This window comes from Python bivittatus, unplaced genomic scaffold, assembly GCF_059951505.1.
Source record: "Python bivittatus isolate LINGU-HERP-01145 unplaced genomic scaffold, Pbiv_v1 ctg000030_np1212, whole genome shotgun sequence".
Lineage (NCBI taxonomy): Eukaryota > Metazoa > Chordata > Lepidosauria > Squamata > Pythonidae > Python > Python bivittatus.
This window is the reverse complement of record NW_028277031.1, coordinates 4199613-4225151: the sequence shown is the minus strand read 5'-3', so window position 1 is coordinate 4225151 and position 25539 is coordinate 4199613. Positions and strand designations below refer to the sequence as shown.

General features: G+C 46.3%; 1 protein-coding gene across 3 annotated transcripts in view; it reads left to right on the top strand.

The window, feature by feature from the left end:
* Positions 1 to 3383: 3383 nt before the first annotated feature.
* Positions 3384 to 25539, top strand: part of ABAT (4-aminobutyrate aminotransferase) — a 47760-nt gene continuing 25604 nt past the window's right edge. For 2 of the 3 annotated variants that reach the window (XM_088152922.1, XM_088152912.1), the window contains exons 1-2: positions 3384 to 3536; positions 25188 to 25331. In XM_088152922.1, the coding sequence (XP_088009048.1) occupies positions 25250 to 25331 (82 nt within the window). In that variant the 5' untranslated portion in view covers positions 3384 to 3536; positions 25188 to 25249. Of the gene's footprint in view, positions 3537 to 20386; positions 20572 to 25187; positions 25332 to 25539 lie in introns of all 3 variants that reach the window. The other variant, XM_088152918.1, reaches the window with a different exon arrangement.

Below are 25539 nucleotides of genomic sequence, written 5' to 3'. Positions count from 1 at the left end.
CTGCTTTTTTAAGAAAAAAAAAATGGAGAAAGTTTTATTAGTGACAGCTTTGAATCTGCAACCAGTGATCTTGGCTCCCTCTGTCTGTGAAGGTGTTTGGATCACCAATCTGAGTCCTCAAACTCTGCCCCTTTTCTCAGGCTTTGCATTCCATCACCAACGACCCATAGTTAAGAACGGAGCCATCCTTGAAAATGGCTGGATCTTGCAGTTTTTTTTCTCCCTTGACCTCTTCATGATGCACCTTCCAAACTCAGTAGATTGTCCTCTACAGTACAAAAGCAAACGGGCTAGCCCCTGTTACCTGTCCAGGAGCAGGTGCTTCTCCACATTTCCAATACCACAGCAAAGCTTTTAGGAAGGTGCTTGTTAAAAGAAGGCATTTGTGATCTTGGCTCACCCCCCTCCCTCGAATTGCTGTTGAGGTCCTCCTGCTTTCGTGTGGGGCAGGAGTAGGGGGAGTTGCTGGGAAATTAAAGGCAAGGTTAGAAGAGAAAATACTAAGGGAGAACATGGGAAGCGGGGGGCTTGCAGAAACGCAAAGAACAGGCAAGGGGTTTAAGAAGAGATTGTCATCTTGATATGAATCTATTGCCCTACCTTGCAAAAATCTCATTGCTCCTGCCGTAAGCAGGTGAGGATTTAACAGTACAAGAATCTCTTACAAGGAGGCAGTTTTTTCCTCCCTGCTATTAATTCTCCTTATCAGAGCGCTTTTGTAGAATCTTTGCCTCGGCTTGAATGTTGCATCCTTCAGGAATACTCCCTCAGTTTTTTTTCCTCCGGCTCTTGGCCAGGAGTTTTTCACAGTTTTCCCTTCCCTTTGTACCCCTCAAACTTGACACATGAAAACCTCAGCAGAAAAGCGGTTTTCCCAGAGCGCTCCTCCGGTGTCTGTTGGCCTTAGATGCATTGATGTAATTAAAATGCCAACTCCCTTGAGTATTAATGACTCAGCAGAGAGATTGGAAGAAATACTTTAGAACAATAAAGATAATGAAAGGGAGAGTAAGGGAATTGAAGAGGGAAAATTTGCTCGGTCAAAAGAGCAAGAACAAGCTGTTACTCAATATTGAAATGGGACTGATTTGGGGGGTGGAGAGGGTCAAGCAGTTCCCAGAATCGCTACACAATGTCTTCAACTCAGGAATTTGAGAAATCAAGTCTATCAACACTTGAAACCCCCTGCTTTGCAGTTATTGCAAACTCTTCCCATTTTCCTTTTTTCCTCTCTCTGAGGTTTATACACAAAATTTTATTTGATTTATTTTGGCAGGCACGATATGCAGACTCTCCTACGGTCACCAATTGGATGTCAATTGTTAAATATTAGCACAGGTCAAATGATGTGATGCCAGCTATTGATACAGATAACAAAGAGTCCTTGGTGAATATTTGTGTACTTAAATAATATTGAGAGAACATTGAATATTGGAGTTTGTAGAGGATTTTGAAGGCACTTGAAGCAAATTCGAGTTTGCTCTAAGGCTAAACTGATGGTGGTTTCTCAGATCATCTCAGAGGTTGGTCTGCAGAAAGCCCCAGGTGACCACCCCTGTGCCCTCTCTGGTCACTGTGATCTTCACCACTTGTTAGCAAGCCAAATCATCTGCTGCTAAATTTTCTCTTAAGCCCACTTAAGTTTTGCTTAAGTGCATTCCAGTGTACACTTCAGTGTCCCCACACGCAGCGCCTAAGAGGAAACGAGGAACATCAGAATTGGCTTGCTGGAGCAGGCCAAGATGTTTGTGATACCAAGGAGTCACACTGCAAGATACTAGAAGGGCTGTGAGAGGGAGAGAAGGGGATTGTGCGGTTCTTGCAGAAAGACCCCTTGTCTCCTCAGGGGCAACCACCAGATCGTGCGGGCACCTGTGACATCAACTGGTCCTAGTGAAAATGACCAGAAATGGTGCCTATGTTTGGTGATTCTTCTTCCCGTCTTGAAACTGTAAGGTGCTCTGACAGCCTTTTGGCTCACAAGTGGCTTTTAATGCTAAAAATAATCCAACAATGTTGGAAAGGCGGTCCTCTTGGCTGAGTTTACCTCAAGTCAAGCTTGTTTGTGAACTTCGCGTAACACTTAGAGTGGACCTAGTCAGTTCAGTACATTGTAGTTAAGCAAGCTGCGGTTATGGTGAATAAAGCCATAGAGTTGGGCTAGGTTAAGTCAGCGGGCTTTGACATTTCTTCCCAATAGCCAGAGAGATGTCACTGGAGTCGTCCTGTCCCTGGTCGGGCTGGGAAGAAGTGATGGGAATTGGTTTTGTTGCTGCTAGAAAACCAGTTTGGTGTTGTGGTTGAAGCGCTGAACTAGAAACCAGGAGACCCTGAGTTCTAGTCTTCCCTTAAGCATGAAAGCTGGGTGGGTGACTTTGGGCCAGTCCGTCTCTCTCAGCCCAACCCACCTCACAGGGCTGCTATTGGAGGTGGGAACAGTATGTTCGCTCCCTTGAGTTGCATAAAATACAGGCAAGGTATAAATCTAACAATAAAAATAGGTGTCAAGGTGGGCCCCCAAAATGCAAAGGCTTGCAGTTACACCTTGCAAATCAGCTCGGAAAGCAGTGAAAAGCTTTGGTGGGTTCAGGAAATGACGCTGTGGCCAGCGGTGATTTTACGGACCTTTGCGGGAACTGCTTCTTTCCGCAAGTAAAAATGGAGCAAGTGGAATCCCGGTTCTTTAATGCTGGGTGGCTGGCCACAGACAGGCTCGAATGCAGAAAAAAGTTTTCCGCAAATGCTCTGAGCCCATTTATTTGTTACTTGCTGTAACGTGATGTTACCTGCTGTACGTCAGACTCCTGAACGGTAAAATACTGTTGTGCGGATCCTTGGTCAGTCCCAGCTCCGAAAACAGATGTGATGCCCTTTAAGAATAAATGAGCGCTGCGGTAAATTCACACACCGATCAATCGAGGTGGTGTTTTCAGGTCGTTGGGAAATGCCATATGATCTCGGATGCATTTTTCCGGAGGCGGAATCTGAGATTGGGATTTTAAGTGCGACTCCAACATCCCCTCCCCGGCCCTTAACCCCATCGAGTACAGAAGCTGTGAAAGGCCAAGGTGCCTCTGAGCAAGTGAGGAGTGCATGTCGCCAGGAGAGGGGGTGGTCGTGAGCCAGAACCTTCGCTGCCTCTCTGGTCCATTCTCCCTAATAGGCAGAAGCTAATCCAAAGGGCAGCGCCCAGCTTGAGCCTTCCGCCCACCTCCCTGCAGAAGCGCTGGACCTCTGGCTCCCCGGCTGGGGATCATGGGAGCTGAAGTCCAACACCGCTGGCGGAGAGAGCAAAAGACGTCAGTCCGCCGCCCCTTCCTTAAAGGAGGGGTGTGTCCTGGGCGGCCCCTGCCATTGGCCAGGCCGTAGCGGGGCGGCGAGTTCTCCCCTCCGATTGGCTGCGGCGCGTTCGGCGAGCGAGCCAGCTGCTGGCTTCCCCCTCCGGCGCCCTAGTTGCAGGCGGGGGGCTGTGGCGGCGCTGGGAGACGCCGGGGCGAAAGCGGTCGAAGCCGAGGACGCGGGGTCGCCTGGACGCGGTGAGTGGAGGAGGGGCACGGCGCCGGGGGGCGAGGGGCCGCGACTCCCCGCTGTCCGCCTTTTCTTGGGCAATCCGTCAATGAAATGGGCAAGGCGAAGTTGAGAGCGGCTCCCGCCTCCTTCCTCCGCTGGTTTTCTGAGCAGCCCGTTCCTCCCCTCCCCTCCCCTCCATTCATTCCTGCGGGTTGTTCCCCCTCCCAACTTTTGGGGAGGTGGGAGATCGAAGCCGCGCGGCGGCGCTCGCTCTCGGCTGAGCCCGTTTTCCCTGCTGGAAACGCCTGTTCGCGCTAAAGCCCCCTCCTCTTCTCGGCAGGGGAGTAATTCTTGCCCCAGCACCTCCGACGCCCCTCCTGGTCTCCACCGCCGTGGATCTCCCCCCTGCCTACTTCAAACCCCTGTCCGCTTTCCCCTTCGTCCGTTTGGGGAAAAACCCCTCAAAAACTCTCTCCAGCGCCTCTGCGTGGATCGCCGTCATTTCCTCTTGTTCTACCCTGCAGGGTTGTTGTAGGCGAGTGCCTCCCCCTCATATCGCCCTTTTGATTGCTCTGATCCATGTTTGCTCACCAGTCCCTCCGGGGAGATTCCCATTCTGTGGCTGCATGTTTCCCTGTGTGTGCTTTTTTTTAAAGAGCATCGCTCTGTGCTTTTCTCCAGGCTTAATTTGGGGAACGTCTTCCAACTCTGAACATGCCCAGTATCTTCTCCTGCTCTGCCCGGGGGGCTTCTTCCCCATTTTCTGGATAATTCTGAGCCTCTCCATCCTTCTCAGCTCTGTGTGCGTTTCCTACAGGCCGCTGGAAGTGGTTTCTCCCCAAACATTGCTCAGACCTCTCTAACTGAATTTAATGTTCTTATCCTTTGCGAAACAAGCACATGCTACAATATTGAAATTTGGCTGCTTGGCTTTGATCAGCTTCCTGGGGAGATTAATTGGCTACAGCTTGATTTGATTAACTAAGAGAAGCTACTTGCATCTCCAAAAGGAAATGTATTATTTGCTTAAGCTATTTTTCATTAGAAGGAGAGAAATCCCAGTGCGTTTAAATTATTCTAAAAACCAACCCCCCTCTCCCCCTCCCCTAAAAACATCCAAATCAGCAAAAGACAAATGTTTAAGAGGGGTTAGCTTTAACAGTTGAGGCTTAAAGTTAAAGGCCTACCTATTTCAAGGCACTTAACCTTGTTTTCTTAACCATCCCACCAAAGATGATTTCTCCACCCAACAATAATTAACAGCCTGCTTACAAAATAACAAGTCCTTTCACAGTTCTGGTAACAGATCATAAAATATCTTATGCAAACCTACACATCCTTAAGCCAGTGATCTGAAAAGCCCTGAAAGTCCTTATAAAATTAGAGAGAAGAAAAGATGTGGGGTCATGACTCTTTTCTCTCATTGATGAGTCAACCAAGTTGTCTCCTTCTGCCCAAGCTGGAGCTGCCCACCAAGGGATTCCACAGAATCAGCAGCGTACGCAAGCCGGGCAAAGTTATGTAACTGTTGGAAAGACTCGGATGACTAGAGAAAGTAAGGTCTCCTGGAATCAAATCAATTCAGAATCACTCTTGTTTGGCTGGGGAATCTCTTAGCCAGTCTCCTCTGGCTTAAAAGCTAAGTAGGATTAAGCTGGCTTAGTGCTTGGATGAGCAAATGCAAACCCTGCTCGACTTTTGATATGTCCCAATTTGATCTGCCCTCTCTCAGACATAACTTGGAAGTCTTGAGGACTAGAAGCTTTCTTAAGGGAAAGTGAAGCTGAGTAGCGATGCTAAATTCTATTGCCAGGACAGACACCCGTCCACCCCTGAGCGTTCAGGCTGTCTTTGTCCCTGAGAAGTCAATTTCCTCCTTTTGCAGAGGTGTTACGCAACCAGATCAATTCAATTTCAATCCAATTTCCTCTGTTCATTTATCACTCTCAGATGAAATGTATACAGTACGGTTTGGCAGGAAGATCTGGGTGAGCAACATGGGAAATGAGGAAGTTGCACCTTCTATTTGAATCCCCAGACCTCACTTACATGACAAGGGATTAATTTTGGAATTCCAGTTGCTCTTGTCCTAGAGATCTCCAATCCATCTTTGTGACAAGATGCTGCCAGACTTTTCTCTAGCCATGGAGCACTCCCTACCTTCCTTTCTGGGTCCTTGTTCTAGCCTCCTTTCCTCTCCTTCCCCCCACCCCCCAGTGTGGAATCTCCACTTGGTAATGTTTCCCCACATCCTTTGAACTTCTCCATCCTGCAACTTCGTAGAGTTATTCCCCACCCCACCCCATTTCCTTTTTGGAAGAATGACCCAGCCTCTGTTTTCCTTCCCGATTTGCAGCAGTGAGCTGTCAACCTGCTGTCATTGCAAGGTTTTTCAGCCTTTAAAAGAGGAGATTTGGGCATTTCAGAAGTTGAGAGAGTAAGGGGGAGGGTCTTATGAAGACGCTGATCTTGTGGATGAATGCAGAAAAGGTTACTTGCAGCTAAATCACCTCTGTCTGGGTTGAACCAAAAATGTTCCCTGTTCATCTCCTCCCCCTTTTGTTATTTAGAGGGAAGAATTATAGCTTGTCCTACAGTCATGGAAGGAACAGATTTTTGCATCGTAAGCAATGTCTTCTATAAGATCTCTCTGTAGCATGATATAACCATGATGTGTGGCAACAGCCAACCGAACTTTGGTCTTTTTTGCTTAGTCATGATTAAGCTGAAGATGCCAAGATTATGTGATTGCTGCCGGAGCAGATTCGCCTTGTTCTGGTGGTTGCCCAAGAACATTATTGATTGCACCAGGTGCAACCCAGAATGGAGAAGCCAGATTGCTGTCACTTCCCATCTGAGCTCCCTGGATGCCCAGGAGCAGGGCCAAGGGTGCCGATGTCAGGGTGGTGCAGGTGTAGGAGAGCTCGCTGAGGCTGGGAAAGAAAAGGGGGCCGGTGGAGGTTGCGGTCCCAGGCTTAACTGGGAAAAGAGCAGTTAGTTCTTCATTTGAAAGAGGAAATTCAAGAATTCACCAAGACCCCATCTTAACAAAATCATGCAGACGTAAAGGCAGGAGACTTGCTTACTCGGCTTCCAAGAGTCTGTATATTGATGCCTTAATTCTTGGCCTTAAACCTGATCAGTGAAACTCCATGCGCACCTTGCTTCCTGGTCGTGCTCCGCTTTAGGAATTTGATTTTAACCTTAGAAGCTCACTTTAAAAGAGAGCTACCTGCTTGGGGTCCAAGACCTAATCCACAGCAGAAGGGGTTGGCTCAGACTGGGGAGACCCGGGTTGCCACTCGCCCTCAGCCATGGAAGATAGCTGGGTGACTTTGGGCCAGGGGTGATCTCTCCGACTTCCTTATGGTGGGGGGATAAAATTGGAGGAGGAAAAGGCTGCAAAGTCTCTTTGATCCTCATTTGTTTCCAGAAATCAAAGCCAGGCAAGTGAGGGGACTGTACCATCTGGAGGGGACTGTGCCATCCAGTTAAAAGAGAAATCAGTGGTTCGTGTCCATGTGTGATCAGGACCAAAAGAATGTTGCGTGTGTACACTTTAAAGGGCCAAAGTTATTTTGAAGTTTGCTGCTTTCTGTAGGAAGTGGGAGAGACAGACAGACAGGCATCACTTTCTGCTCTTCTTTCTTTAAGAGCATCTTGACATTCTGCATAGCCCAGGCAGAGAATCTTTTCATGATTAAGGGGATGTGCATTTTGTTATGTTAATTATGTCTGGGACATTGCAGGAGACGGTTTCAGGGTAGTTCCGTTATGATACCACCAGAGTGAGGGCAAATATATGGATTTCTTTTTTCATTGCAGTTGGGGGGGTGGGGAGAGAGAGGATTTAATCTTAGACCTGGAGGGTAAATCAGCAGTCCTGACCCCAGTCCAATTCTGATGGGTTTCTGGTCACTTATCTGATTGCTTCGGTTTTTGCAAAAGACGCTGGACCTTGGCCTTAATCTTGCAAGCAGCACTGGCCAAGTGGGGCAGTGATGATGGAAAGGAAGCCCCCAGCATCCTTGTATTCCTGGTTTTATTGCAACGTGTTTACTGTTTCTGCCTGCCTTGTCTGCAAGGAGAGTGCTAGCAAGTCGGAACAGTTAATAGGTATCGTAAATTATTCAGTGCTTGTATACAGCTTTCCTTCAGGGAGCAAAGCAATGTGGGGAAGGGGGTCTCATTCCTCAAACCTTCACTTCAAACAATAACCCTGCGAGATCAGTTGGGCGGGGAGATTGCAAGTGGCCCCAAAGTTTCCAGGAGGCTCCTTGGTCAAAGCTTCCTGCTCTAAAGTCCAGCTTCTTGACCGCTACCATACTCCAGCACGTACTTTTCATTTCTCTGCATTTCTTGGGCCCTACAGTTGGGTAGGGAGAACAGATAAAGAATAAGGGGATCGTTGCAGAGAAAATCGTCCACTACAGCAGGGTTCCTCAACCTTGGCGGCTTGAAGATGTGTGGACTTCAACTCCCAGAATTCCCCAGCCAGCATGGCTGGCTGGGGAATTCTGGGAATTGTAGTCCACACATCTTCAAGTCGCCAAGGCTGAGGAACCCTGCACTACAGTAATGGTGGTTTGCTCCAGCACCCTGAACTGAGCCGTTCTGGCCACGCGCTTCTTGCATCCTTAGAGGCGAGCGAAGGCTCAGAGTTTGAGCAGCCGCAGACACGAAGGCCTTGAAAATGGCCAGGGAACGGAACATGGGTTCTCGGACTAGGAGTCCCAGTGTGATGTCAAAGGGTGCTGCCTGACCTGCACCCCTTTCTCTGGTGCCCACCAGGCTGGCTGCCACCCTTAGAGATGGAAGGAAAGAGCCCAACTAGCAGGCTGGCACAAGGCAAGGTGAAGCCCTTAGCTCGGGCATCAGGCGACTCCTCAAAAATGTCTCCGGGCCATAAGAAATCCTGCCAGATAAAGATGGCAGTGCTTCCTATTACCAAACAGAAGGAAAAATGAGGCTTGGGGAGAAAATAAGAAGAATGGGAGAAGCAGGAGCAGGATGTTTGACCTGCGTTATGCACGTTACTTGGTCTCTGCTTTGGAGTGGGTTTTCTTTGGCCTTTGGTAGATGACCTGGAGAACGGTGGAGGCAAATATTGGGGGGAGAACCAGATAAAGGGGGGAAGGGGTGCTCTTCCTACACATTTCTGGCCTTTTTCTTTTCCTGGTCATCTTTAATTTGGGGATACAGACATCTGGAGCAGCAAGACGCTTTGCATGTGTTTTGTAACCTCCTGCAATCTCTTGAACCTCCATTTTTGTTTCTCTGCCATGGGTATCATGCTTTGCCAGGGCAAATATATCATTTCATATTTCAAGCTCTGACTGGTTTTGCTTTGTGCTTCGTTTCTTGCCCAAATTCCTTGTGGTGAAGCCTCATCTATGCTTTCGGTGACATGACGCAAGAGCAGGAAATGCGCATTCAAACCATTTTTGTGGGGGGGGCTGGTTTTGGAGGTCAGGCAGTGCTGCTGCCTCGCACTCAGGTCCTCAGGCAACTTTTCACAGCCCACCAAGTTCATACACAGTGGGCTTCACTAGCCTGGCTGGCAGGGAATTCCCAGTATTGTGGTCCCAACATCTGGCAGCAGCAGCTGGGGAAGGCAGGAAAGAAGCAAGCCGCCCCCCAAACTTTGCAGCTGCTGCGCTGTGACATCCAGGAAGCCTCTTCAGTGGCGGGTGCCGCACACTAATGGCACACAAATAGATTTTCCACCAAGCAGGTGTTCTGTTGCCAACAGCTGCTCCGTTTTTCTGGGGGATGAAAAGAGTCAAAAGCTGTTTTTTGCAACTGTTTACCAGCCATGTAAGCTGCTGCTGGCATGATCCCATGGTTCATAAGGGAGTGTGTGATGGGGCTCATAAATTCCTCCACGACTCTTGTTGATGGCCAGAGCCTGTGTCTGGAACCGCGCTAGCCAGTTATGCGAGGATAATGGAGGTGAGGGTTGCTGAGGGCCTTCCCGGGAAGGCACGAGAAGCGGGAGTCGCGCACAGATTTGGACGCCTTCCTAGGCTGGCACGCTGGGTCTCAAGGTTGCCGAGAGCCAGTTTAATCATTGTAGCCATTTATTCAACTTGTATGCTGCTCGACTCTTGACGACGCTGGGTGGCTCGCAGCCATCCAAAAAGAAATTACAAGAAAATCAAAAATAAGGACCCAAGGAGGCAAGTGCATTGAATTGAGGGTCTCCCTCTCCCTCACCAAAGGCCAGGTCTTTGTGGCTCTTCTAAACATCAGCAGAGGGGGGCATCCAGAGGGCAGGTGCTGCTACCGAGAAGGTGCGCTTCCGGGGTCCCAAGAGATGGCACTGTTTAATCGAAGGAACCCGGAGTGCACCAACCCTGCAGGATCAAATCAGCCGGGCAGACGTTATGGGAGACTGGCTGCCCTGCAAGCATCCAGGCCTTGTGCCATGTTTAAGGAAGTTTAAGGCAGCAGGATGAAAAATGCCTGAAGTCATTGATTAGAGAAATGCCCATTCTTGTGCCAAAGGAAGAAGGGAGGACAGATTGCAAAAACCCTGGTGTTGCCTTGGGCCCCCTTGAGAATCGCTAGAGTTGACGAGCGTGAACTGGGGAAAGGAGCTGTGCCTTGGTTGAAGGCTGTCTTCCACCCTTTTAGGCAGGTATGCCAAGGACTAAGTCTTAGGACTCTGACCACCACCCAGGGGGGCTGCCCTTCTGCTCCTGTGGCTGCAGGATTCATTCAAAAGCTGCAGAAATGCAGAGGAGATCTGGTCAGGTTTGGGGCAGAGCTGATGGAGAACACGAGGGTTGATTTTTCCTCGCAGGATCAAGGATAGCCTTTAAAGCATGAGGCATACCGACCGACTGGCCTTTGTCTTGCTTTTTTTTGCAAATAACATGTTCCTCTTGGAACACAAGCCTGGAGTGTCACAAAATTGTGCACAGCTTGGAACAAGAGGAAGCAAACTGGGCCATTGGATGTAACTTGGAAGACGATTCCCATGGTGGTCACGTAGCAGAAAGCACCAAATTGTCAATCCCTCTTTTAAACAGAGATGAAAAAATTCCTGCCTGAACCTCTGCAGAGAGATTCTCGGCCACAATAAAGCACCTTTCTCAGTAAAAATGTAAAGTCTGCCAGCTGAATTCAGCATCTTCATGTAGTTACCTTGGCAACAATGCAAAGTAGTTTGCCCTTGGGTATTCTTCATTTCCCAGTCCAGCTTACAGTCCTGGGATTTCCTTGTGGTGTCTCATCCAAGGACTAACCCTATGTAGTTTTTTGATGTTAAGGTCATCTAAGTGCTGTGACCTCACCAGACCTCTTTCTCTATGCCTAGCGTTATAGCAGGCAGCAAAGAAGGATGTGAAGGAACATCATAGGAATAGAAAAATAATAGAATTAAGTGCTGGAAAATAAGGTTGGTAAAATCTGTAGGTACAGAACTAAAATGATCTTAATGCAAAAGAGGGCTTTAAACTTGTAGAGGTCTCGAATGTGTGCAGAGCCAGGAAAAGCAGACCTTCCACCCCTACCCACCTCATCCCAAGCCTTCAAGATCTTTCTTGACCCAAAGCTTAATGAAGAGCCAGGCAGATGATGAGGGGTTTGATAAACAGCTGGACCTGGTTGGCCTTGAAACCTTTAGAACAGTGTTTCTCAACCTTGGCAACTTTAAGATGTGTGGACTTCAACTCCCACAATGGCTGGCTGGGGAATTCTGGGAGTTGAAGTCCACACATCTTAAAGTTGCCAATTTGAAAAAAACAGCTTTAGAACAAAGAAGCCAACTCATGTCTATCACTCCATTATTGCCGTGATGCATTTTACATCTGTTTCATAAGTGAGAATTGCACACCCCTGGCCAAATTCTACCCTTCGAGTTTTCGGTGCAAGTGATCACAGTACCTGGGGCTGTGTATGTTTGGGGTGGGGGCCGAAGGACAAATGTTGAAGACTCTTATCAGAGGTTGCATACCCCCACCACCACCACCACCACCACCACCACAAGGTTCTCCTACCCAATTCACCTTTGGTTAACGTTCTTACCTTGTGGAATCTGTTAAACATCCTGCTGATGAATTAACAACTGCTTAGTTGAGATCTCTCTTGCTTTTCACCATCCAGCAGATCTGCATATCTTACAGAGGATGAAAACAAGTTTAACAGCCAGAATTTAGCATTTCCCCCCCCCCCGCCCCCAAAAAGTGGAATTTATAAACATCTGGTTGCTTCCTTTTCCCATTTGGAAGGGGAGAGCCCTTGGTCCTGCTTAATACCATTTTGGACAAGATTCAGTTTGTGTTTTTGGAGGTTATTTCCTAGATTGATCTAACAATGCAACTTGGTTATGGATGTATCTTCACCCCATCGTGTCTGATGAAGAGTTCTTGGAAGCTCATAAGCTTCTCCTTGTTTTCTAAAACTTCAGGGGATGTAAAAAGGTACCATCAGTATGGATGTTGAATTTGTAATACCCCTGTTCCCCACAGAGTTTTTTTTATCATCCCTATCCCCAGTCAACTGCCAGCCTGTCCGTTAGCCATCACTGAAATAATGAAATTCACTTACTGCAAATAGACGGGGTCTCTTGTGGAGCTAAGTTGTATTTGTAGATTATCAAGAACAATCCTTTTTAAGGAAAAACGTCTTGCTTTCAAAGCAGATCTCTTTTAGAAGTGGGATAAACCTGGCTCTAGCTTATCAAAGTTTAATACATGTGTTAGTTTCTAGGGTCCTATGAGATTTTTCAGTTTTGATCCAGGAGACAGGTAGAACAACTCCTCTGCAAATGTCCTTGAATAGATTCAACCCGAAAGTGTTCAACTGCATTTGAGCAAAGACTGAGCTGGCACTGACTGCTAGCTTCTCTGGCTACATCAACATTTGTTTTTGAAGTTCTTTGACCCACAAATGTGAAAAATATTGTGTATATATGGTCAAATCTAACTTCCCCAACCTGGCTGGCCTCCAGAGATGTGCACTTCCAATTGTGTTAGATTTCAACTCCCAGTTTCCCAGCAAACATGACTATTGCTGAGTTTTCTGGAAGTTGAAGTTGATATATCAGGAAGATATCAAGGTTGGTGAAGATATCAAGGTTGATTTATCTTAGTAGCTTATGAGCAGGACCTTCAGATGTCCTTACTAGATCAACCAGGTTTTGCTCCAGCATCTGGGTCATCTCAGGCTTTGTTTGCTTAATGTACATATGCTGCTCCTTAACAAGAGGGTCATTGGTCTCAAGAGGTCTTGAGGAGACACAGTTTAAGACACTGGCCAAAACCTCCATTTATTGGTGGACATACACTGGTTACCTGGTGGCATTGACCAGATCAAGAAATCAACTCCACAGGAAGGCTAAAACTACTTTTATTGAGATTGGCTAGAAGAACAGAAACTTGCAAGTCTGACTGGGTTGCACCTCCTCCCCCTTACAGTTCAGTAAATTAGGGAGTCACTTCCAAATGTTATCTTGTTCTGGACTAAAAATGCTTCAGCTCCTTTTGCCTTGGATAGTCCCTGCATAACCCCATCAAGATCATCTTCCTTACTCTCTCCATGTAGCTGTTTACTTTTTCTTGCAATACATATCTGGCCTTTTCATGAGCACAGTGAAGGCAGTTGCCTAAATTAGCCTGGAATAAAAGAATTGCACAAAATCTGTGTAGTACGGATTCGGTCCCTCCTGAATCCTAGCAACTGAGGGTACCAAATGATGCAGAAATAGCTCCTGTTATGTCTTTGTCCATCAATTCCCACAAATATCCTCAGATTTAAGCAGGATACAACATGGAGGAGAAAGAGAAGCCCTCTTTCCATCATTGTCCACTGCAGCTTGAACCTGTGTGGTGCAGAAAAACGATCCTGCATTTTTTTCCCTGCCTTTTTTCATTTCTTTTACTGAAAGAGAGTTACCGTAGCTTTCAAAATTGGTCTCAAGGGGAAGAGGATTTGATGATGTAGTTGCAGATAGAGTGTGATGTTTCTACATGTATTTCTTGGTGAGTGGGCATGCCCTACGCTTTGTTGTACAATCTTCAGTGATCAGCGGTCTCTGTAGCTTCTTTACTCTTCCAGTAATCCTAAAAGAAGATTGGGAGGAATTTTCAGATTGTGCAGGCTCCCTGGCTACTCCAGAATGAAAAAACTACACAGTGAAAAGCAAAAGGATGGCAGAAATACCTCTCCTACCTCCAGCAACAAACTAATTTGAACACACACACGCAGAGCCAGGAGAGATTGAAAAGAAATTCTCAAGCCCCCTAAGAATATGGTAGAATCACAGTCTCTTTCACCAGGGAAGAACTTGTTTGAAGCAGAGCAAGAGAGATGTTGGCCCCATGTTAGGAGGAGACCTGGCCCTTTTCTGTCCTATTTTGCTTGGTCAAACTGTGGTTTGGTTTCTTGTAACAAAAGCAGGGAGGTGGTGTCTGGTTTAAGTCTGGACCAAAGGCACTGATTTTTTGTCATTTCGATTATTCTGCTAAATTGGTGAACTTCGTAGTCATGGCTTGCAAGCATCTCATAATGCTTCAGCCTCTGATTGGTTCAGTATCTCTGTAAGGCAGTGTTGTCCAAACTTGGCCACTTTAAGATGAGTGGACTTCAACTCCCAGAATTCCCCAGCCAGCATGGCTGGCTGGGGAATTCTGGGAGTTGAAGTCCACTCATCTTAAAGTGGCCAAGTTTGGACAACACTGCTGTAAGGTTTAGAGCAGGAAGGAGGAAAGGAAGTGCACATTCTTGAATCCGGTCTCCTAACCAGCTCCCTTAACATTTTAGCATGCGCCGTATTTCTTGCGCCATCTCTGTCAACAGTGCAGTGAAGGAAGATCAACACTTCTTCCTTGGAAAGCTTCTTACTCTGGGAAAATACCCAATGTTCATACTGCCTGGGGATAATGGGAGCTGTAGTTCAACATACCAGGAAGAAGATACCAGATTGAGAATGCTACACTAGAGCAGCCTTTAATTCGCTGTTTCTCAAAATCTGATAAATATGTTCTTCATTTATCCGATTGAAAACTAACATCACATTTTGCTGCATTTTCTTATCGGGATAATTTTGGCTGTGAGTTTTACTGCAGTTCTAAAAAAATGGCATAGCCCTAAATAAATCGGCTTCTGATACTACACATTGACTTGTGAACAGGCAAGGCAAAAGGATTGGTTGCGCTTTTAAAAGATCTCTGTAAAAAAGATCTCAAGGCCAGACACGACAGCCAACCACGAGCTGATCGGTGTGGGAAAGGGAGGAAGGAGACTGAAAGAGGAAGATGCTGGTGCAAAAGTTGTGCAAACTTCTTGGTACCCCCTCCTGAAGCCCTCCACATTTGCAAATTCTGCAGAGAAAGCTATTGAATGTGTGTTCAAATCAAGCACATCTGTACAGAAGGTAAAATCTCCTCTGCATCTATCTGGACTCTGTGTGACTTTGTGAACACGTATATGGAGTTTTCTTGACAGCAGCTTATCGTGGCCTTCTGCATTTTGACTTCCTGCTCTAGCCTACAATCCTGGGATTTCTTAGGTGTCTCCATCAGCCCCACGAGGTAGACCAGACCAGGAAATCAGCTCCATGGGAAAGTTGAAACTACTTTTATTGAGCTTGGCTATAAGAACAGAATCTTGCAAGTCTGACTGTAATGGACCTCCTCCGAATAGTTCAGAGAATTAGGGAGGCGTCTGTCTGAGCCTCTTCCGAAGGTCATCTCATTGCGTCTACGTTGCTGGAGGCTGGTGCGTATCACTGCGGTTTTGAGAGTAGGTCGTGGATGTTTCCCCCAAAATGGCTGTCAGGAGACAGCGTGCCTACTCGTAGAACGGACGCGACAAGGGGCAAGGCTGGGTCGAAAGCAGGGCTGGTGAGCCTTTCTTGTCAAAAATTCGGAAAATGCCTAACTTGACTCTGTTGGCGTGTCACCACCGTCCCCCGAACGAAAGAGAAGCAATTCTTTACATATTCATGTATTTTAAAAAAAATACAGTCCGATACCATCCATAGCACCTGCGTGGTGCTACGCATTATATCAAGAAACGTCAAATAATTACAAAAATGAAATGCGAGTAAAACAAACTCAGTTTCTTTGGTAACGCAGACAGGGGGAATAGTCGTCGTCAGGTGCTGGTGAATGCTGGCGTGTCACCCAAAATGTAGGGGTGTGTCACCTTTGACACGTGTGTCATAGGTTCGCCATCACTGGTCTAAAGCATGTCTCAACTAGAAACTCTACTTCAGCCCTCCAAGATGGTCTCTGTGACTTGAGTTTAGGTTCGTTTTCTGGGCCGAGGAGCACACTTCCAAACCAGGTTTCAGCAACCTACTGTTTTGGTTGCTGAAGGACACCAACGACATTAACGCAGCACATTGAAGCATCCTGGTAAAGTTTACGATAATGGCTGCGCTGTGCTGCACATCAGTGTCATCTTCCATTTCTTATAAAAGTTCATGAAAAGAACCTTTCAAAAACCTGCAGCTGAGATGTGGAGCATGGGGAACCTGGTGGGAAGTTTCCATGGGCCAAATGTTGTCTCTCTGGGTTGTTCGGTGCCACACCTAAGTGCATTAGCCCATCACACCCTGGGATTTCTCTCTGGCCTCGAGAAGGTGGTTCCTTTAAACTCAAGGTGTCCGCAGAACCTGGTCAAAAAAGTCAAAACAATGGCTGCGATGGTGCAGTCAAAGTTCCACCTGTTTTATGTGCGCCAGGATAGATAAAAAAACAGAGCCGCCCCTGCGCCATCCACCATCTTTACTTTTTTTACTATATCCTGTTAACCCCCTGGATTCTAACTGTTAAGGCAAAGAGGCAAAGAAAACTCTTTTCAGTTTTATATTTAGAATAAGATAAAGGCTGAAACAACGACGTTGAGCTTCTTTGAAATTTACTGAACTGGTGAGCTTATATAGCTATTTTGAGAATCTGTTAGAACCTCAGCTGTTTGGTTGCCTGCTTTGGCAGTTTTCTACTGCAACTATAAACAAAGCAGATATCAGACAAACAACATAATTTGATGACCCAGTGACAGACTATCAAAAGGAAATAAACTCTGCAGCAACCCTGGAATTGTTCAGTGCTTGACAGGCATGTCTAGTAACTGGTGCTAATAGAAGATTTTAGTACTCTGGCCTGTCCAAAGCAGAAGGTCGCTCATAAAAAGTGTACAGGGGGTCCGCGTTTAGCAACAGCCTCATTTAGTGACCATTCTCAGTTATGACGGTGATGAAAAAACAACTTAGTGACCAATCCTTGCATGTACGACCTTTGCAGGTCTGTAAAACAAAGGAACAGAAGATTGTAAGCACCATCGCGGATCCACTGAGCGGCTACTTCGCTTAATGGCTGAGTTGCTGGTCCCAATTGTAGTCGCTAAACGAGGACGACCTGTACTTCAAAAAGACATTGGAATAGTACAGGCCTCTGGACCAGATGAGTAGATAAGGAGGTTTAATGGTTGAATATTGTTGTGGGCTAGCAAGAAACAGGGCAATTTGTCTATTCTAGAGTTGCAATAACTGATGAAGTTTAAAAGCTGGAGGACATCTCTTTCTTAAATATTGGACTGAAAAACAGTCTGGTGCAACGATTAGGAACAGTTGGAAAGGGGAGATCCAGGTTCAGTTCCCCATCTAGTAGCAGAAGCTGCTCTGGACCCTCCAAAACGGGAAGGAACCAGCTAGGAAATTTCAACGTAAGGCCTGAAGATGGAAAGCAGGAAGGAGCAGAAAATTCAGAAGGAATTTTAAGCCACCAATTGCACCAAAACTGAGTAGGACACGAGAAGTTGGAGAGGGGGTAATGCAACATTTGGAAAGCAACTTGTTGCTATAATATTAGTAGTTATAATAATGTGGACTCCTTTCTCTTCTTCTATAGCGAATTTCAGGTCGGGCAGAAGCGTTTGTCCCTCTCTGAAATAGTTCACTGCAGAGCTGGAGAAGATCTAAGGTTGAGCATCTCCAGATTCTCTTTTGCACCATTCACTTCACTCCACCGTTATCTAAGATGCAAGAGTTGTAAATTTCCTGCCTGGTTTTCTTCTGCTTGGTTACTACAGCAACCGGGTAATTGCTGAGATGAAGCAGTTGCCAGGAGATTGATGGTGCACAGACCCCCCCCCTTCCCTTCCCTTCCCTTCCACTGGCTCTCCCCCCACCCTTGCTCCCATTCCTGCCCCACTGTGGGTGCCATGGCAACCCACTTGGAATATGCCAGGCTCCCGGTATGGAAGGAGGGCGGGGAGAGCCGCTGCAGGGGCTTACATTGTGGACAACAGGTTTGCGTCCAACGTGTCTGTGCGTGCTGAATGTTTGTGCAAACGAAAGGGTTTTTCCGCCCAGATTTCATGCTGGACCTCTGGACTGAGCACAACACTGGGCACTTCACACCCACGTTGGCACATTGGGCACCCCTGGGGTACAGCCACAATCTCAGAGTCATTGCTCTTGTTTGGAAAAAGAAGTGTTCAGCAAAGCTGCCTCGGTTGGTCTGTTCACCCAGGCGCATTCAGCATTCATCCAGGCGCAGCTTAAACAGCATCTTCGTGTCACTAAGCCATATCGATTGCCTTGAGCCAGAGGTGTTTGCCTTGTCTATGAGGAGCTCTAACACAGGTACGAAAAATGTACAAGGCAACATTTAAAATGTACTTACCCCTCTTGTTTGCTATCCTCAATACAAAAATGATCTGTTGGTGAAATTTGGCCAAATGAATCTCCCACAGTGGACAGTTATCTACAAATGTCTGTTTTTCAGATGTTCTTTAGCACTGATGCGTCCAGTGGCTTGCATGTGAGGCTGTGCATTGATCCAGCCCAACCAGCAAACCATTTTTTAGAAAGGACCACCCAATGGACTTCGATAGGAGCAAGAATTACGTATTGGAGAGATACTTCGTTGGATGGAGGAAAAAACGGATAGGAAGGGATAAAGGAAAAGTATAGCCAACTTAGGAATCATTACAAAGAAGAAGAAAAAATGCGCCTTCCTTTAATGGATATTTTTAAGAGATATCTTAAAATATAATGGATTACCACCTCTAGGACGTACCCCCACTCAGAAATGTGACAATGCTAAATTATTTTCTTTCCCAGTGAATGTCACTCAACCAGTTCTTACGTTATTCTGTGGATTTTTTTTTTGAAAGGTTGGTGCCCGTTCAATCTGGAAAATTATTCACATGTTTGTCAAAATGTAGCACACAAAGACAAGCCGACTGATCACCTCGATCTGTTGAAGCAGTCAATTTAGCTAGCAAAGAGCGATGGGAGTTGTGGTATCTGGTTGGGGAAGACCACCCTCAAAGGTCACTCATCATGAACGACGGGTGATCCTGTTGAATTCCCGGCTCCATCTCAGAACGCAGGAGATTTGGGCTTGAATCACGATTCACTTGTGAGCAAACCCAGATTTTGCTGAGAGTCAAAACAGATGTGACAGCACATCCACGGCTTGACCTCTTTCCTGTCAATTCATTTTGAAATTAAAAAAGACAAGCCTCAGAAGGAGCCTGGAGAAATGCCGGTAAGAGAAGGATGAGTCTCTGCCTCTCCGCCTTACCGTTTTCAGGATCAACATTGGTGCCAAGTGGAAAAATCCCCTTTATTTTTTGTTCTACAAAATCTTCCGTTTGGTGAAAAGGACATTCCTTTCCAAGAAGAAGAGGATTTCTGAGAAACTCTCCTGGATAGCATGCCCTGTTCTTGCACTAACGTAGGCATGGGGTGTGTGGGAATATTCTCTTTCTCACTGCATAAACTGCCCCCCTCGGGGTCTGCAGCCTCCCTGGCTTCTCCCATTTTCATCCAGTCTCATGGAGCTTTTCAGACCAAGAAAGGTGGGCAGCCAGGGAGGCTGCAGAAGGCTCCCAAGATGTCTTACGGAAAACTCCTGTGTGCGTCTGTCCTGCCCTTGAGAAATAGTTGGGGAATCTCTCCCTTCCTTGGACTACTTGGGGAAACCATCCTTCCCCATTCCCTGCCTACTTTGTGGGGGGATTCATTGGAGAAACCAGGTATGCTATCTTAGAACATCAAAACCCTCCTGCCAAAATGTCTGCTCTGTTGGGGAGGGAGGCCGGTGTCCCTACTGCCTTCCCTTCCCTTCCCCACGGCTGGGCGCCCACAATGGGTGCCTTTTGGGCAGGACAGTTGGGTGGAGAAGATTCCATTGAAGATTGCATCTCCCATCAACTGCTGCTGCCCCGGGTGTGTGGGGAGATTTAAATCAAATCAAAAGTTGTGTTTTGCTGTACTATAAAGGCAGTCCCGTTACATCTTTTTGTGGGTGTGTGCAGCGGGAAGTCTCAAAAACTGGCCCAAGAAATGCTTTGGGAACATCTGTAAAAGGGGAGTTTTTGAAAAAATCAAGATAATAGCTGCAACCACGTCATTCCTCTATCTATCTATCTATCTATCTATCTATCTATCTATCTATCTATCTATCTATCTATCTATCTATCTATCACATTTCTATGGCTGCCCGTCTCCAATACATGACTCTGGATAGCTAACAATTAAAAACAGAATAAAGACAAAGTGATAAATAAGACAGAAACAGCAGCCACAAAAATGAGGCGGGGCTTTCCCTGCGCCTTTGGGGCTGGCTTCTTGGGGTTTTTTTGATCCCTGGAGGGGGAGATGGGGGGGAATGTCTTAGACCGAAACCTGTAGTAATTTGCCTTTTACAGCAGAAAATGGGAACAGGGACTTAAAATTTTACATTGGAGTGTTACCTGAAACAAATTAGCCTGGAAAAAGTTTTTGAGAGGGAGATGGGGTGAAATTAAGTGTGTTCCTTTATTTTACGTATTTAGATCGGGTGTAAAAGGGGGTGGGGGGATTTTGATCCAACTAACTGGGTTGTGTTTTACCCTGTATTTGTACATACAGTGGTACCTCAGGATACGAACGCCTCTACTAACGAACATTTCGGGTTACGACCAGCTTCAGCAGGAAAATTTTACCTCAGGATACGAACTTGCCTCTACTTACGAACTGGATCCGCGGCCATTTTCCCTGCTGCCACGCGGTCGCGGCTTCCTGTGGGCGAGGTCGCGGTAGCAAGGAGACGTTCGGTGAGGCTTGTGGTGTGTTTTGCGGTGTTTTGCGAAGGTTTTTGGTGTGCGTGTTAGCATGGCTCCAAAGAAAATGCAGAGCAGGTTTGGCGGGAGTCAGGCTCTGAAGAGAAAATTGCCTCGGGTTGCGACCAAATTCAGGCGGAGGGTGGAACGGATTAACCGGATTTACATTGAACCCTATGGGGAAATTCGCCTCGGGTTGCGACCAAATTCGGAGGGCGGAACGGATTAACCGGATTTACATTGAACCCTATGGGAAACTTTACCTCGACTTGAGACCAACTCGAGTTGCAACCAGAGTCACGGAACGGATTAAGTTCGTATCCCGAGGTACCACTGTACGTGTTTGTTCATTGGCTTGCTTAGGTTCAGAGGCTGCACGAATCACAAATGACTGCATGGAAGCAAATCCATCAGGCCCACCATATCATGCCAGGGAGGAAACCCCCCCACCCCCCCATCAGTCCTTTCCAAAACAGCCAAGTCTTGGAGGCTTTTCTAAATGCCAGCCGGCTGGTATTGATCTAATGTGGTGGTGGGCTGTTCCAGAGGAGAGGGAAAGGCCAGCTTTTGTAGTCTCTGGGGTGACAATCCCTCAAGGAGGAGGCGCAAAGAGGGGCCTTCCTAGTAGATCCTCCTGGGTGGGCAGCAGATTCAGCTGGTCCTGAAGATATCCAGCCCCTGAGCCCTTTAAAGATGACCACAAGCACGTTGAATTGCACCCAGTGCAGATTTCTTAGAGGTGCTATAGAGGCAGATTGTGCCATTTCTGTCACTGCTCCAGCTGCTGCATTCTGGACCAGCTGTAGCTTCAGGTCAGCCCCACGCAGAGCCCAAAGGAAGAGTCCAACCAAGAGGAGGTCAAGGCCTGAGTGACTGCGAGCAGGGCCTCCAGATCCAAGAACGGTTGCAATGGGTGCCCAAGCTGGAATGGCGCAAAGGCCCTCCTAATCACTGTGGCCACCTTCTCAAGCAGCAGCTGTGAATCCAGGAGGTCCCTCGAGTTATGAACCTGTTCAGTCGGGGGGAGTGCAACCTTATCCCAAACCAGAGGTGGAATGTCACTGGTCTCAGTTGGTCTTGAACCCTGAGCTGCTCCAACTGGCTGGGATTCTCTTCCTTCTGAATCTCTTCCTTCTCATCCACACCTTCATAGCTTAAAAATAAATTCGGCGGTTGAGTCCTCTGTTTTCTGGACGGGCATCATTGTTCAAGGCTAATGCGTTTGTTGACCTGACCCAAGTTATGCAATCCTTCTGCTCTCATCAGTGCTTGGCGAGGACTGGAATCAGGCCCAGAGGTCCTTTTCTGACCTCCCACTCCCACCCCACCCCAAAAAAGGCCCACTTCTGATTTTCTGAGCTGAAAAACTCTGGAAATCGGAGTAACTAGTCTGCTCCGTTAGGTAACCCTTCTGGAATTAATGTCAAGCAAGAATCGTTGGATGTAGCATTACCCAGTTTAGTCTGTGAGTCAGCATACGTGAAATTCTTATTTCTAGCAGCTGAACTGGATTTGACCTGCTTTCCATGTTGGGATCCTTACCAAGATTCCATTAGGCAGGAAAGGGATAAGATAGAAATAAATGCACACTGCTTACAGATCTCCCTTTTGTTTTGCAAGGTTTGTTAGAGCAGGCAGGAATACCTTCTGCACAGAACTGGGGGTCCTGCACAGCGTGGCTTATGACGATGCAGTTCTTTAACCAGAAAATATGTTTTCAAAGTCTTGGGCTTCCAATATTGCTGTAACAATTTGGAGCAAGCCACATCTTCTTTGAGGCTGTAGATGAAAAGCCAGAGAAACGACTAAATAGCACTTGAATCCATGGGTTCCTTTGTGAAACCTCTGTGGCCAACTAAGAAAAATCTAGTTTTTATGTAAGGAAGAAGTTTTGAACTTGCTTGTCTAAACAACAGAGTCCAGGGGGGCATTTTGAATCTGGATCTGGAATTATTGACTGAATTCTGCCTACGGTTGTTTAAAAAAGGAAATGGGTAGAGAGGAACACCAGGGGACGTTTCCAGCATTTTAATTAAGTGTTTCAAATTCACTGCCTTGTATTGATGTTAATCCAAGGCTGAGTGGTTTTAAACAGCAGCAGCCAAAGGATTTACAAATGCTGAAAATTGCCTGTATCTGAGCAACGGATTTAAATTCAGGGTTTTTGAGAACAGGAGGTAATGTTCCAGCATGAAAGCTGGAATTGCCTGCCCTCTAAACTCTGGATGGAATTCTAGCAATGTGGAATCATAAAAACAATGTTAAAAACACCAGAAGCTCCTCTTGGAAAGCTGGATTTGACATTCCTTTTCATGGCCTGGTCTTGGAGACTCTTGACCAACCAGTTCAAGGATCTCCATTTGCTCATTTGTGCTCCGTATTTATTTTTGTTGCACTTTCTTCCAAGAATCCTGGGGGTGGTTGTTTGAGTGAAGAAGACAGATGCTCCTGCTGTGCTGAATATTTTACTTCCATTTGTTCTGTTCATTCTCATTCAGCTTGATGGAGAGTTAGTTTTGAAAACAGATTTCCAATGAGAAGAGAAGGTCAGAAACATCAAATTAGGGGTGTATGATATTCCTGCACTTGGTGGCCAAGGAGCTTCTGAGAAGCTTCTGTCAAGGGGGGGTCTTTTCTGCAGCCATCGGCAGACTCCTGGTTTCCCACCTTCCCATTCAATCCCAAGGGAAGACCTCAGCGTGGAAGTCCTTTGAGGAAGTTCTTCAAATGGAGAAGAGAGACTTCAAAGTAATAGAAAGGAATGTGCCACTTCCAGCAGGAAAGCCAGCTCAAAAATCCCTCCAAGAGAGACAATCAATTTTTTCCCCGAACAACTGAAAACATAGTTGAAAACTAGGAGACTGTTTGGGTTTTTTCTCCCTTTGTTTTTTGCAAGGGAAGAATTGGAGGACAGATTGAATGCTCAACCAGGTATTATGATAGGCGTTGTAGGAGAAGGGCCGTGTGGTCTATGGTAGCAAAAAATCAGAGGGAGCCTGGTAGCCCCTTTTCTGACTCAAAATGTTAGTCAAAGGCCCACATTTTCATGAGTGTCAGCCCACTAAGTACACCAGACCAGAAAATCGACTCCACTGGAAGACTACAACTACTTTTATTGAGATTGTCTAGAACCATGTTTCTCAACCTTGAGAACTTTAAGAGGGGTGGACTTCAACTCCCAGAATTCCCCAGCCAGCATGGCTGGCTGGGGAATTCTGGGAGTTGAAGTCCACCCCTCTTAAAGTTCCCAAGGTTGAGAAACACTGGTCTAGAATAACAGAATCTTGCAAGTCTGATTATTCAGCACCTCCTCCTCCTCATTATTATCCAATGAATTAGGGAGGCATCTGCCTGATCCACTTCCAGATGTTATCCTGCTGTTCTGGACTTTAAAAATGCTTCAACCCCTTTTTCCTGGGGAACACTCCTTGCGTATCTCCATCCAGGTCATCTTCCTTACTCTTTACAATAAACTTCAGCTCATTTCATCAGATGTATGATATTACAGTAGTAACTCTTCCCTGCCTTTGGAAAAGAATGAGATGACTGGGAGGGTTGAGAGAGGAAGGGAAGTAGAAAGTGGGGCGTCTACAGCACAGTACCAAAGACTAGTATCTGCAGTGTTGTATGGATCTTGGAGCATCCTCCAGCTGAAAAAAACTTTGACCTACCCAATAAAACATCATTTGGTGCTTTAGTGAAGACAATGACCAGCTAGGCAGCAACACCTAGACGACCTTGACAGATCCTGAAAAACTTAGCCAGATTCAGATCCATTCAATACTTGGATGAGAAGCTGCAATAGGTCCTATGGCTTTAGTTACATTAGGAAGTTTCAAGAACATTTCAGAATAAGGCAATGGAAAATAACTTCCGTATCGCTGCTACGAAAACCATATGACGTGCCTATGTGTGGTCACTGAGAATCACTCAACTTCAGGAGACTTTATTTTTAACCAAGGCAAGAAACTCCACATTCCGTTCAGCTTAACCCACTTACTCAACCGTAGTCGTCTTTTTGTTAGACCAACATTTTGTCCAAATTTAATGCACGGTGATAGTTATGGTCAACTGTTTTCAGATTGGAGTCACACATCACCTAATGCAGTGGTTTGCTTAAGTAAAGTTTATCAAATAAATTGCAACTGACTGGGTTTGCGCAGCCCTCAACGCAATAAACCAGGGTTTACAAACATCAATGACTGGGGTCACCCAAACATTCAGCCAAAGCCAAGTAAACTAGCTTGTTCACATGGCACCATTGCCCTTTCAGATGCATTTGCAAAACAAGCTAAGCTCAGTTAAGGTCAGTTTTGGTTGGGTTTTATGTGGTTTATTGTGATACATGTAACCCTCTGATTTGGTTAATTTCTAGTTCAAGGTATTGTGCAAACCCAGAAACAGTTCAGTAGCCAGCTTAAGTTTGTGAAGGCAGCCTTAGGCCACAAATGCACCCATTTGCTTATTTGTTGGATTTACACACCAGACTCTTAAGATCTAGATGCTTCCTGGTGTTTTTAAGAGAAGACCAAAGTCCTGTTCCGCTGATCCTCCTTGGTAAAATGATTGAGGATGTTTCTGGTGGTGATTTCGCCTACTTCCTTTTCCAGGTCATCAGCAGGAGGGGAGAAAAAGAGTCCTTGGAATTCATTTTTGTGGCTGAAGAAAAATCATGTTGACTAAAATGGCCCTGATGCTCCTCAACCGACACATAACATGGTCACTGCAACAGAGTTCTAGGATATTTACAGGAGGTAAGTGGGTGTGGAAATAACTGGAGCAGAAGGAAGATTTTTTTAAGGTTTTATAGCCCAGCACACTGTTTTATAAACTCTACTGTGAGAGAGAACTGGGAATAGAGAAGCTGTAAAAAAAGCTTGGGGTCCTTAAGAAGGAAGTTATTAGGGAAACCTTCCATGGATGAAACAACTGGTTGATTTTTTAAAAAAATTTCACTGAACA